This window comes from Porites lutea, chromosome 3, assembly GCF_958299795.1.
Source record: "Porites lutea chromosome 3, jaPorLute2.1, whole genome shotgun sequence".
Lineage (NCBI taxonomy): Eukaryota > Metazoa > Cnidaria > Anthozoa > Scleractinia > Poritidae > Porites > Porites lutea.
The window spans coordinates 6137191-6151337 of record NC_133203.1 but is presented as its reverse complement, the minus strand read 5'-3'; the positions used below and the strand labels follow the sequence as shown (position 1 = coordinate 6151337).

Sequence of the window (14147 nt, the reverse complement as noted above, 5' to 3'; positions counted from 1 at the left end):
CGTCTTCGTACTGTTTTTTATATAATTTTTGGTGAATGTTTTGAACCCAGGAATCATGTTATAAGTAGGTGGAGTATCATAGTCTAGGGGATTGTAATCTTGAATAGAACTGTTGTTGACAGTGACTGACGGTTCGATAACCTGTGTAGGCATTTTCAAAGTTCTATTGTATTGATATACAACTCACTTTGAACTACCACACAGGTTGTCAAAACGTCAGTCACTGTCAACAACAGTCCTATTCAGAACTACACTCACAAGGACGATAATACTCCACATACTTACCTTCTGTGTATGTTACTAGCATTCAGAGTTTTGTAAATCGCATTTTTTCGTGTTTATAATATATTATAAAATAACTGAGAGAGTACGCGCGTTCTGATTGCTTAAAAAACTATGGTTTATTGTGTCGGTAAACTCGTAGAAAACTTAAAGTTATTTTATAAAAGCAATAGACCACACTTTCTATGGGTTTACCGGCGTGATAACCCACTTGGGATGTTGGGAGAACACGAGAAAAGATTGTAAATTACTCGCCTTCGGCTCGTGATTTACAAGCTCTTCTCGTATTCTCCCAGCATCACGCGCGGGTTATCACGCTGGACCCATAGAATGTGTGGTATATTGCTTATCTGAGCTCCACAGTCCACCCTCTCTACAATGACCACCTTGGGGACAGACGAAAGTGGCCGTTGTGGAGAGGTGGCCGTCATGGGGAGCAAGGGTGTAATATGACAAATTGTTCTTAAGGAACACAACTTGTTTATTGTGCTAAGTTCGTGCTTATTGTATCCCATGATGGTAATCCAATCATAAATAATATATAGAGGTAAAATACACCCAAAGTTTGAACTATGTTTTGAATCAAAATGTTAACGTGACAAAACGAGCAAGGAGTAATTGTATGGACCTTCCGCCGGGATAAAATAAAGTGGCCGCTGTAGAGAGCTCACCGTTGTGAATAGGTGGCCGTTAGCGGAGTTCGACAGTTGTACGTTTTTGATTGTCTTTTTTTATTATTATTATTTTCTCCTCCCTTGATGTGCTCGCTTGCCGGACGCAGGCTTCATTGAGGTTTTTTCTCATTTTTGTCAAGCTTGGCAGACTGAGAGAGCATAGGCGGCAGAGAAAGGGGAGCAGGGGATCCGTAGCCTCCCCAATGGAAATTTTGGGGAGCCCCACCCCACGTTTTGGTGCCGAAAAAACTTTTACGGATGTATTTGACAATACCTGTGGACATCGGCGACTGCAGAACGCACATTTTCTGCCCTCAGATGGGACTCAAGAACTACCTAAGAAGCACCATGAAGCAGGACCGCCTGAGCAACTGCCTACTGATGCATTGTCACAAATCGATTACGTACACACTTGACACTAAAGATGATGTGAACTGCGGAAATACAGATTTTAAATAAAGATACCGGCATGATCGTTGGATTGGTTATTGCAATTTAAGCAATTGCAAAATTAATAAACCTGAAATTTTCTTTTCAGGACTTAAACGGGATTCAAACCCATGGCCTCTACGTTAGCGCTGCAGTGCTCTACCATTTGAGCTATGAAGACCCATACATTAGGAGCAGGTCAATTTGTTGAGTTCATCTTAACCCGGCCGTGAAAGGAATGACACTTGAAGATGATGTGAACTGCCGAAATAAAAAATTTTAAATGAAGATATCATCGTGACCACCGCGACGATAATATCTTCATCTTGTCGCCCGCAATCCTAATCTACAGGTTGTTATTACGCATGCGTCGCATGTATGTAGCCAGCATTCGTTTGGACTTCCACTAAGAATGAATGGAATGCACAGAACGCAATTTGATCACGCGCGTTTGGACCGTCTATCACTCGTAATCTGATCACGCGTGTTCTGACTCTCTCTCTCGTGAAACTTACGCAAAGCACAGCTATGGACCATCGATCGTTGTCGCCCGCACACTGTAACCTTTGGTTATTGCTTTTTTAAAACACTAGACACTGGGGCCATTTATACGAGGAAAAATAAGACGCGTCTTAAATAAGACGCGAACTGTACCATTTATACGAGCATGTCTTATCTAATAAGACGCGTCTTAGCTAAGCCCCGTCTTATTTTAGGCGAAATGTGCCATTTATACGGAAAGTTCGCGTCTTATTTAAGATGCGTCTTAAGTAAGACGCGTCTTATTTTTCCTCGTATAAATGGCCCTACTGTGAAGATTGTAAAGATTTTTGCTTGTTCCAACGAACAACGTGCGCAAAGAGAATTTTGGGAAATCAGAGTAGAGGTATGCTCTGAATCATGCATGAGAGCGTACCCTCAATGGACTTTAAAGGAATTCAGAGTAACAAGAGGTTCGGCCCCATTTTTTTTTTGTTTTTACTTTTTGAGTGAAAAAACGAAGCGAATGGTTGCAACGGTAACTGAGTAACTTTATTTGCGGTGAAAGCAGAACTTCTGGTGAAAGCCATTTTCTTTTCTTTTCTTTTTTTCATTTATTGTCTTGATTGCGGTTTTTGTTTTTTTGCGATTATCGGTTCCCCTTTTGTGAGTGTTGTCCGAAAAAAAGGTTGTTTTCAGGTTTTCATAGCCTTCTATTTCCAGTTTTGTCGTTGTTCTGTTTAAAAAAGTAGTACAAATTCTCCAAATTGTATTTAATTTGCGGCCCTCTTTGCATTCGTTATGAAGAAAGAGGGTCAACTCAAGCCCGCTAAATGATTAGATGTTTATCGATTTTCTTTGTTTCAGATGGTGCCGGAAATGAGGTCATTAATCCTGAGTCTGAAAAAAAAAAAATATTTAGCTAGTTTTTTGCCGTTAAAAGAGACGAAGTGTGGCCTTCTCTCCAATTCTCTTCTGGCACATGCCAAATATAATACCATTTACCCGCACAAGTGAAGAAAATTTGGTTGTTTGTATCCTGGATCGTACGAATAATTTATTTTATTTTATTTTTTGCTGACGGCCCTTAGTTTAGGTTGAGAGGTTTTACTGTGTTGAGGTTGAAACGTGCAGGCCTTCTCGTTTGGCTGACCTTGGGACTCACTCGACCTCTGCATGGTAAGAAGCAGTAAAGAGAGGAATGGATGGAAAGAATTGATTCGAGCTTTCTTGTCTCAGCGTTCACTGAAAGTGAAGGACGAAGAAGAAGTACTTCTATGGTAAAGGCAGACTGCAGAGGGAAACTCTTGCCGAGTTATATCCCCTTGTTTCTTGTGCGCCAACCCGCATACCCCCCCCCGGGGGGGTACTGCCATATATGGGCTATATAGGTATGTGCCGCTGTGAAGGGTATGGTTTTCAAGCAGTTTACTCTAGGATAGGGTATATAAATCAGAGCGTTTGGGTCTAGAATAGGGTATCATTTTTCAGGAAACTTATCAGTTGGTTGAAGATTTTATCTAGACCAGGGAAACAGTTACCCTAGGATAGGGGGACTTGGGGAGTTTACTCTAGTATAGGGTAGCAAAATTTAGTGAACTAGCTCTGTTGTAGGTTAAGGGTGCCATGGTCCCAGCGGCACATCACCACCCAGAAATTCCTAAAGTACCCCCCCGGATAAAAAAACTTTTCGTGATGTCGCCGCGCCGCAAATCCCTGGGGTCTAGATGCTGCCGTTATTTGACACCTCATTACAACTGTTTAGTGGAATGCCAATATGTGAGAAGAGGCAAAATACGAGGAGAAAATATCCTTGTTTTACCGCTGAAAAAAAGCGAGAACATGCTCGCAATAGCTGTTGAATTATTTCTGTAATGGCTAAGAAGCTACATTTGCTGTATGGGCTGATTTTACTGTGTTTTTTTCTTGCGGCATGCGCAACTCCCGGCGACCAAGGCGAATTCGAAGGTGAGCTTGTAAATTACGTTTCCTCGAGTCGTGGCCTGTTCCGTTTATTTAGTCGTATAAAGTTATCAAATACTGTGTTAGCTAGGTATGGAAATAATATGCTTGAAGTCCCACAGAGTTTATTGATGCTTTCTTCACGCCAGAACGAGTCTACTGACAAAATCTTTTCACATCGGAAAATCTGTTTTCATCCATGACGCATGGTCAAACGTACATAAACATGATATAGAAGTGACGCGAAGAGTCTCCTCGCTTTCTAGGGTTTCTCTTTCGTTTTCTGTTTCTCAAAGGCAGAGAATAAACTATTTCACTGGTTTCTGCATCGAAACCAGCTGAGATAGTTGTTCTTTGTAGAGATAAGAGCAGTCGACTCGCTTCACGTGCCACGATTATAATAAATTTACCAGTAGGTCATCACTTGTATTCAACATGGACAATTGCTGTTTTATTGGAGTCGCTTCCGAAGCTATTGTAGCTAATTGGTCACTTTATTATGCCGTGTTCAATTGGTTTCATCAGCTGACCTTCCGAAATCGCTCTATTAATTTGCCACGACAATAGTCTTTTGCGAAGCAGTTTTTAATAGATAGATCTTCGGTGTGTTCGATCATGTTGTTACTCAGTAATAAACAAATAGTCAGTAAGAGATGTTAAGCGCTTTCAAGATTTGGCCTCTTTCATTTAAGAACGACAGTTTTGGAGTTTTCATTTGAACACTTTATGATATATTCTGAGCAAACTTCTTGTAAGAAACCTACGATCAGGCGTTCCCCTTCGTCTATTTTTTCGGGGAAGCACGGTCAGTTTAATATGTTAAAACAAATCATTTCAGGAAAGGGGCTTTTCGGACGCTTCAGAAAACTACGGAAAAACAGTGTGTTAAAATAACCAAAACCTCTCTTGATCTAAACTTTTGACAGGCTGTGATAATAATTTTGTAAACTTTTAGGTTAGAAGCAATATAGGTAACCATTACATATGACCATTACATAACCATTAATGATATGTCAGTGACATCTTTTAAAAAATTTTGGCTGTAAATTTAGTCTGTCAATGGCTTGTAGTCATTGGCCGACCATTTGACTTTTGAAGGGTGGTTGGGGTTGGGGTTAGGGTTGGGGTTGGGGGGGGGGGTGGGTATGGTTGATTTGGTTTGGGTAAGAATTTTTTTCCCAACCTCTGGTGACAGAATTTTTTTCCTGACATACAACAGTGCAAGATTTTATTTCCAACATTACACATTCATTACAGAAACGCGCCCATTCAAAAACGTCGATCGTGAAAATGCAAATAAGTGAAAAATGACGTTAATTTAGTGTCAATCAAGAAATCCCCTGGGTATATCCCTTTCCTGGTTATTGTTCCTGCTCAGACATCTGCAACATTTGCCTATTCTTCGATGAAGAATAGAACTTTACGCGACTAACAATAGCTCAGTCTGTTTAAAAACTGTCTAAATTTACTCCGAATTAGCATGTGACTTTTTGCTGTTAAACGCTTCAAAATTGAAAAATCCTCAATGATTGTTGTTGATTTTGCCATAAATAATTCAATGCACTGACTTAAAATGAATTTTTACCTTTTACAAAATTCTTGGTGTTCGAATCGATCGATGAAATATGAGTGTAACCGATGCGTTAATAGTTTGTTTACATTTTGTCACGGGTTTTGGATAATATTATAAACCTTAAAATTTACGGGCAAATTCGACGAAAAATCACTCTCACTTACATTCTTCATTTAAGATATTGATTTTAGCAAAGTATAAGGCAAAATTAAGAGCGATACTTTCTTTAAGAACGCTATAACTACATATTTAACGGCCAAACCTAAACAGCGATCTAATCCGTCTCTTGAAAACAACTACAATACCGCTTCTGGTAATAATATTTATAAACGCTGGAAACATTTTTATTCAATCTTATCGAGTGATTTTCGTGAAGATGAGTTTTTAAGTGAAGAATACTTTGGTTTCTGATTAGCTTTAACTTTTTTACGATCAAAACGATTCGCACGAGACTACCGAATTCGCGAGGGTTTTATGTTAGTGCACGAGGAAGAAAAATGCTTCTCTTTGCATAAACTTGAAGCACTGACAAAGACATTCCAACACTTAAAACCATGGCAACCTACTTCTATTGTTTCTGCATTGTCTCTTGAAAGTGTGAGAATAGTTAACCGCTGTGAAGTTCGTAAGAGACCGAAAACGACGGTAGTCCTTGAAACTTCGTTTTTGCTCGCAAAGCCTAATGGGTACCCCAATTTTCACGGGCGACGTTTTTCAATGGGCGCGTTTCTGTAATGTATATTTTCAGTGTAGGAATTTTTTTTTGCCAGGTATTCCCTGCAAGATTTTTTTCCTCGCAATCAGTCTGCAGGATATTTTTCTCTGAAATCACCCATACCCCCTCTTAAAAGTCAAATGGTCGATCGCCAACCCTAATTGACCCCACTGTTGTCAATGTTCAATGCTGACCTGCAGTGTTCTTACCAGACCGCAGCATTGCGGCATTGCTGCACTTCCCAAGGGGTGCCAAGGGCGCAAAGAAGGAAAACAAACCTATTACAAAGTGTACATGACCATACATACACATACGTACATTTCCTTATGATATGAGCCAAAATGTTATTGGCTATGGCGTCTTTAGAAAACACCCATCTTTATCAGTCTAATATTCAGACCTGTCAAAATGTTGAGTTAACTGTATCTAAAAATTGTGACCTGCTTTTCTCCCTCATGACCCCTTTTTAGCTTCTCTTTGGGTCCTGTGGACCCCAGTGCATGAACTCCTGGTAAGAACATTGGACGTGACTTATTATAACTGGACTCATGACTTATTGATTCATTTGACTCAAAATAAGCATTCTCATTTCTTTTGGCTCCATGTACAGTTCTATTATGTGACCTTTGACTAACACAAGTTTTTTCGTTAGTTCCTTGGTTTGTTGGCTGCTTCGATAATAGTGAAGTAGATTTGAATTCATCAGTTGATTCATTACAAGAAGATCAAGTGACACCATTTTCCTGTGTCCACCTCTGTGTAATAAATTCCAAGTAAGTATTGTATTGTCTGTTGTAGATACAGTGCTTTTGATAAATAATGGTAATGGAACTGAGTGGAGTCCAATTCGGTCTATAATAGTAACTATAACAAAATTCTTAAATCTGATTGGATATCAACTGCCCAGATTTCAGCCTTAATAGGACAATTAAATAGGACAGTACGCATCATGCCTAAGTAATTGGACAGTACGCGCCATAATGCGCGCACTTAAATCGTTTTTTTTTTTCTTTGCTAGCAAAAAAATCTCGGAATTTCTTCTGTTTTGATTAAAAAAGAGCCCAATATATCGCAAATTTTGTTAAAGTTATGATTGTTCGTAACAGAACTTTGTGTCATCCAATTTGGTCTGTAATCATACTCATGATTAACCAAATCGGACGACCGTGTATTTTGTTAATCACTCAGATGATTACAGACCGAATTGGGCTCCACTCAGTCCTGTTACCATTACTAATCATACAAGTGATTAACAAAATTGGACAACAGCATAGCAGGAGTCTGAAGAAGAACTGTGAAATCAATTCTGCTAGTCAACAAGCTTTTGGGGCTAGTTGAAATGACGTTTAGGCTAGTACATGTAAATGCTTGCTTCAGCTTGCCCGAATGGCAAGCTGTAAAAGTGATTTTCTTTGCACCCTGCTAGCCATTTATGGAGGGCTTTTTCTGCTCTTACTCCCGTGCACTTTACCTTGTTTTTCACTTTGATGTTTATATGCCCTGCTTTTATCATGTGATAAAAGTGGAGACCTGCCTTTTTTTTCTGCTCTGGATATCAGATGAAATATCGCGTTAACTGGTTGATGGATCAGAGCTCCTTAAATGAACAATAATGGTTTGGTCATGCATGTCACATGCTTATGATATACTCACCTCATATACAACAGGCTTCTAACCAGACATTGAAAACTGTCTGTCCAGAAGGCATGTTTTCTCATAAAATTTTCAGAGATTAAGTGAATTTTCCTTGTATTTCTTCCAAAAATGGGTGTCCATAGGATGGCAGGACACCCTTCTGGCTAAAACCTTGATGTACATGAATAGGGAATCTGGATTCCGTAGTCTGGGAAATTTCTGCTTGTGGAATCCAGAATCCAGGAAAGTTTGCTTATGGAATCCGGAATCCTCGGCTTTGGAATCCGAAATGTAGCTCAAGGAATCCGGAATCCAAGTTCTGCACTAACCTATATAAATATAATATAAATATAACACAAATGCAGCAAATCACTGAGAATATTGGATTATGGCCTGTGCGGTAACGCCATAATCGACGAAGAAAGAAACAAAGATAGTAAAGCGAAAAAGTGCTGGGTACTTATCTTAAAACAGGGGCCCAAACGACGAGCTGGTCTAGCCTCCGGGCATGAAACCAAATCGCTGGATGTGTATCTTGACGAAGTCGCCCGAGATGTAGAGGCGGAGCCACTGCCTTTGTCGCCAGAACGGGCACGACGACGTTTTTCCTTAGTGACCTTTCTCTCAGCTCTCCTCTCGGCCTGGTAAATTCTCTTCTCATCATCTGAGTCAGAGGCGAGTTCATCGGATAGATACTCATTGACCGTCGCCCATCCAAACTCGCTCTTGTCGGCTAGCTTTATTGCTTTAACACGCTTGGACACTAATTCCCTACCTGACTCCAAAGCAGCCTTAGCTTTGTCATAAGATTTGTGCTTCAGTGCATCGGAAACTTCGTCTAGCTTGTCCAGCACCTGGAGGGAATGGTCTAACTGCTGCTGGTTACCCTTTCTCTTGCATGTGTATTGCTCGCGACGCGCCTTCTTAACAGCTTGCTCAACGGACGAACTGTTTTCCTCTGAAAACGCTTGGCAAAATCGGTAAGCCGAGATTCAATGACCTGTGTAAGGTTGTCGGTTAAAGAACCTATAGAACGAGTAACGGCAGCCTGTATAGCAGTTCCAATAGAAGGATCTACGACTTCAGGGTTCGGACGAGAACGAACATTGCTGTCCTCCGCGTCACTCATGTTAAACAGAACAGTGTTGTAGCGCGTGACGTGCAGACCCGAAGGAAAAACATACTAACTGACAACAACTTATATATGAAACGCAATTAACACGTATTACGTAACTACTGAACACTTCATTGAAAAACACAATAAAAATACCAAATTCAGAACGTGCAGAAAACAAATATCTGCTAAACTTCATACCGCAGATATTTTGATATTCCACTGACAAAGAATTTAGAATCCAGTGGCTGGAATCCGGAATCCATGGTGTGGAGTTCAGAATCCAGCACTGCCTGGGGGGAGCCTGCCTTAGATTGCCACTGTTAATGCCCTTGCTAAAATGTTCATTTTCCATTCCAGGTTTAGGTTTGCTGCAGTTAAGAATGGTAACCATTGTTTTTGTCTTTCACAAATACAAGAAAACAGTAGGGTGAACCACAGTTTATGCAACTTAGGGTAAGTATTGAAACTAACAAGTTCCAGCGATATCTCCTCAATTGATTATGAAAAAAGTCCAGAAAAGATCCACACTTCCCCAATGTACCACTTTCTGGAAATTCTCATTGGATGGGGCAGGAAGGTAAGGGGTGGCTAAAGACTATGGAAATCCAGGCAGGAGGGTCAAAACAATTTTTTTAATGATCATGAGCTACTAGTCGAAAAACTTTTTTGCTTATTTATATTCTCTGGCTTGTTTAATTGAGTTCCACATAAAACTTTATAAATTACACAATAACATCTTCTTGGGGTGATTGTGTGATACATGTATTCTTTTGAATATAAATTCAGTTTAAGCCTAATAACCTGGAAAAACCTGGAAATTCAGGTGGGAGGGGGGCTCTTTTGCAAGGGAAATCCAGGTGGGAGAGGGGTCTAGTGTTTCCAGAAGTGTGGGTCGGAGTTGGTCAAGAAACGTGCCAATCCATCAGGGAAGGGGGTGGTGTGGATTTTTTGAATAACCCAATTGTATATTTTGTGGCAATGTACAAACACCTCAGAGTATGATATCTTTCATAAATTTCAGTGGAAGGGACATGTCCCAATTTTGCCTTTCCATGGGTAATCGACTCCTGGCCTTGAGAGACATCTTGGCCTGCTCTTCCAGTGTCCTCCTTTCTGGCTAGAAACTAGTAATAACACCCTGAACTTATGAACATACAATCATACATACATACTTTATTGGCTCATCCCCATGGGGCTTTTCAGCATCAGGAGATATCCGGAAGCAGTTGCCTAAGTCAATGCATAAAATCAGTCATGGATTTGCTTAGCTTCAGTGCAGGCTGCAACTCATTCCAAAGAGTCAGGCCTCTCTACATTGAAAGGTCCTTTGGCCACTAGCAGTGTGGATGAGTGATATGTAAAATGTCATCACAATGCTCGGACATTGTGTTACTCATAGAGCTTGGGCTACCTGTGGTTCAATATGTCAGAGTTCTCACTTTGCTGTATGTTTAATTATATGCAGTTGCCATGGTGATGGTGATGGTGATGGTAATGATGATGGTGATGGTGATGGTGATGATGATGATGATGACGACGGTATTACCTGTGGAGGGACAAACTTAAGCAGTGTCTACTCACTGGCTGTGCCCTTGGTTGCATCACTCACTGTCAGCTTACCTGAAGAAGTAAAAGTGAATACTACAATAACTGCCATTGCAGGGCTGTCAATCAAGAGGCCAGTGCATGAGATCAGTGGACTGGACAAAATCAGAAAACTTAATCAAACTGCTGACATCATTATAGTGAAATGGTATTCTGGAAGTCAGCTTTATAATACATCACAGCATGCTCTTGAAGGAAACTTGACAACCAATTTTAGCACAGTACAGCTCTCGTTAATCATTCCTGGTAATCACAACATCTGTGTACAAGCTAGTAACTTGTTCTCATACCAAAAGACATGTAGTCTGGTCTTTGCAGGGGTTCCAATAACAGGGTTAAAACTTGTTGCAGTTAAACAAGGAACAAAAGCGCCGGATATGTCACCGTTGTTTCCAACCTTAGTTGTGCATCTAAAGTATCGAATCTTGAGTGGATCAAGACCCAAATTTAGGTTTGACTTTGGAGATGGAGGCCCTTCTTTCAATGTTTCAAACTCAACCTCGGGTTCTGATTCTTTGGGATCTTCTTGTGTAACTGTGGCTCATGGTTTCACACAATGCGGCAATGTAACTGTCACTGTTACAGCTTCAAATGCTCTGAGCCAGCTTTCTCTCAGCCATCAGGTGAATGTCAAACATTATTTAGACTCAGTGGAGATAGTTAGAGATGGACGTTCGTGCATCCATGTTGAGGCAAATGTCTCCACGACTTTGACAGCCAGAGTAAAATTCTTGAACATGAGGCAAGGATGCCTTGTGTCCTATGAATGGCATTTTAACTACAACACATCTGCCAATGTGACAACTCAAGGTGAGGGTAAAGTCTTTGTTCTGTTTGCATTTTCACTATCAGAAAATGATAGATAACACAGGGGGCAGAGGAGTTTTTGGTGACCTTGATTGTAAAACTTTACAGTTGATAGCACGATTCGCCTTTGTTTACTGTAGAATTGAATACGAACTTGACTGATCAAACCGCCATGCAATCGTGTTACAAATCTGGTCAAATATTATCCAAAGCTCGGTGGGAATGAATGTTGCCCCAAGGTTGACGTATTTGGAAAGTGAAGCTTTCCGAGGGAGGCACAAAGTGCTGAGAAGACAAAGAGACTAGCCTTGTCTCTTTATCATATCTTAGCTGCTGTTATTAGTCCACAGTCATGACCTTCAGTGGTTTTCCAAAGCATTAGATAATATTTTACCATGTTTATAGAATGATTAAATGACTGTTTGCTTGATTCAACAGTGTAAAAACAAAGGCGATGCACGGTATCCACTGTAAAATTCAACTACAATTAACAATCAAGGACACAAATAACTCCTCTGTGCCCTGTGTAGATAACTGTTTTGCCATACACACTTATGAGACAAGCATGAAAGTGAGACCTAAGGGCCACCAAATCTCCCGCAAAATATAAATAGGGTGGCAAAAACAGGAACAATTTGTGATTTAGAGGTTAAAAATTAACCCCAAAAGATATTCCTGGAGCAGTTATTGTAAATGAACGTGCATTGGAAGGTAGACAGTGGAGAAACTAACCTTTGGCAAGCTAAGAGTCCTTCGGAAATACATGAAACATCAAGACTTTCCTATTATCGGAACAATAATAACAAGGCGCAGCAGTGCAGTATTTGTGAGAACTATTTTATTGTAAGGTGCGCTCTTACCACTTTATACAATTTAATTGTGATGCCGCCCTAAAAGGCCTTGCTTTCATGCTTTCGTCGTAAGTGTGTATAACTGAGTGATTTCTTGCACGCTGATGGTGAGGGCTCTGGTTGATGAGAGTTGTACAAACCATGGATATGACATGATGTCATGCACCTAACCGTGGAAACTGGGAAGAAGAATCGTGACACGTCAGAGCACCATGCATGTTTCATGAAGAATGGTTAGGAAAGATTAATGCGAAAAATGTTGAGCTTTTCTGGAATGGGCTGGTCCACGAATTCTATCGCTTGAAAGCGTTGATTACTTTGAAACAAGTGAATACTTGAGTGGTCGAGAAAAAGAATCTTTATGAGCAACATGTTGATGGTGAGGCAAACTGGTCAGGTCTTTTAAACTTTCATTGTATGCAAATGGATCTAGCCTGCGAAAACATCTGTTTCTCCTCGCGAAACGTCCCCAGTGGCGAAGAGCGAGTAGAAACAGATGTTTTCGCAGACTAAAATGGGTCTTGTGATGAGCATGCGGTTTATTTTCGGCGATGATTCAAATGACGTGCTATTTTCATCACGTGTTTGCTCTTTGGCAATGGATGTAATTTATCTAGAATCCAGACATTTGATTTTCGTGTATTTATACATGCGTACTCAATCGATTCAGAAACAGATCGTTGAATACGATAAAGAAAGCAAAAATTCCTGAAGAATACTTGACCGTTGATAATGTAAGACGTGAAAAACTTTTAGCGACGAAATCCTGTTTCATGTAGAATTAATCACCTCCTCATTTCGTATCTTATCTCCAAGCAAGCTCGACTTAACGCTTTTAAGAGAATTCTTGTGTTTTTAGTTCCAACAGTGTCCCACGTATTTTCTGGCTCTCAGCAAATTTATTACGTGACAGTCAGGGCATCCAGTGAGACTAATAGCAAGGAAGCAAGACAAAAAGTGTGTATACAACACGAGCTAAAAGGTCAGTGATAAATGATAAAAGTTCATATGTGAGATTGGGGATCTTAGTAATACTATAATAATATTGTCCCAATTATTTTAAAAAATAGCTCTCTAGAGAGAGCACGTGTTTGCATTTTTTTGTTATGTCTGTTGAGCACTTGTGTTGTTGATTGCTACATGTCAATCAAGGCCATATTATTTTTTCCAGTCCTAATCTGAACAGTTGAATTAATGTGACTCGTTGAAAAGGGGGAGTCATAAGGGGTTGAAAGTGTATTTGAACTTTTTACTACTCACTGTTCTAAATTTGTGGCTTAACTAATCAATCTTGAAAAAATGACGAAGACTGGCAATTGCGACCACGGGGGCTGCAAACACAATCTGAGTAAACTCCTGCACCATGCACAAAACCAACCCAACGTGATGACAGATGTCTGCAAGCACAGTTTCAAAAGAATCTTTCGGCTGGAAGGGTTTAAACAGATATTGCGACGAGGAGTAAAATAATTGTTTTCCAGTGAGGCCTCCAAACCTTAGTTTACAAGGAGGAGGTGTTTCCGACCATCGCTACTGAAGGCCCTGTCTTTTCTAAGCTCATCCTATAAAAACAAGTATCAAACTGGTATAACACTACATTTCATGTCAGACTAGTCGTTGTGTGATCTTCACAATCTTCGGGTAAAAACAATGAAAAATACCCGTCAGGCTCTAAAAGCTTCTAAAGCTTTTATGGTAGCTACAGCGAATTAATAACCCAAGTGACAAAGCGATTAATCATTTAATAGTTTAATTAATATTATTAATAAATAGTCGTTAAGTAAATGTTAATCCTGCTCGTCAAAAATAGGCCGTTTCCGAGTTGCAAAAACTCTCACTTTCTAAACGAGGCTAAGTGCAAGCCTTCTCTAATCTTGTGAAAATGATTTGTATCTGAACGAGAATAAAAACTTATTTTCATATCAAAAGCTTCACGCGTAGCCTCGCTTTGAAACAGAGCTTAGGGCGACTCGGAAAGGGCCGATTATTTTTTGGAGTTGGTTAAAAAATAAATGAT

The 14147-nt window shown here is 40.1% G+C and overlaps 1 protein-coding gene and 1 pseudogene across 1 annotated transcript in view; one reads left to right on the top strand and one right to left on the bottom strand.

The window, feature by feature from the left end:
• Positions 1–3635: 3635 nt before the first annotated feature.
• The window catches only part of LOC140931486 (polycystin-1-related protein-like), a 97878-nt gene continuing 87366 nt past the window's right edge, over positions 3636–14147 (top strand). Inside the window, exons 1-5 of the mRNA XM_073381296.1 lie at positions 3636–3833; positions 6768–6888; positions 9225–9320; positions 10333–11282; positions 12990–13112. Coding sequence (XP_073237397.1) covers positions 3740–3833; positions 6768–6888; positions 9225–9320; positions 10333–11282; positions 12990–13112 — 1384 coding nt within the window. The 5' untranslated portion in view covers positions 3636–3739. The remainder of the gene's footprint in view (positions 3834–6767; positions 6889–9224; positions 9321–10332; positions 11283–12989; positions 13113–14147) is intronic.
• LOC140929905 (uncharacterized) lies at positions 8137–8879 on the bottom strand (annotated as a pseudogene).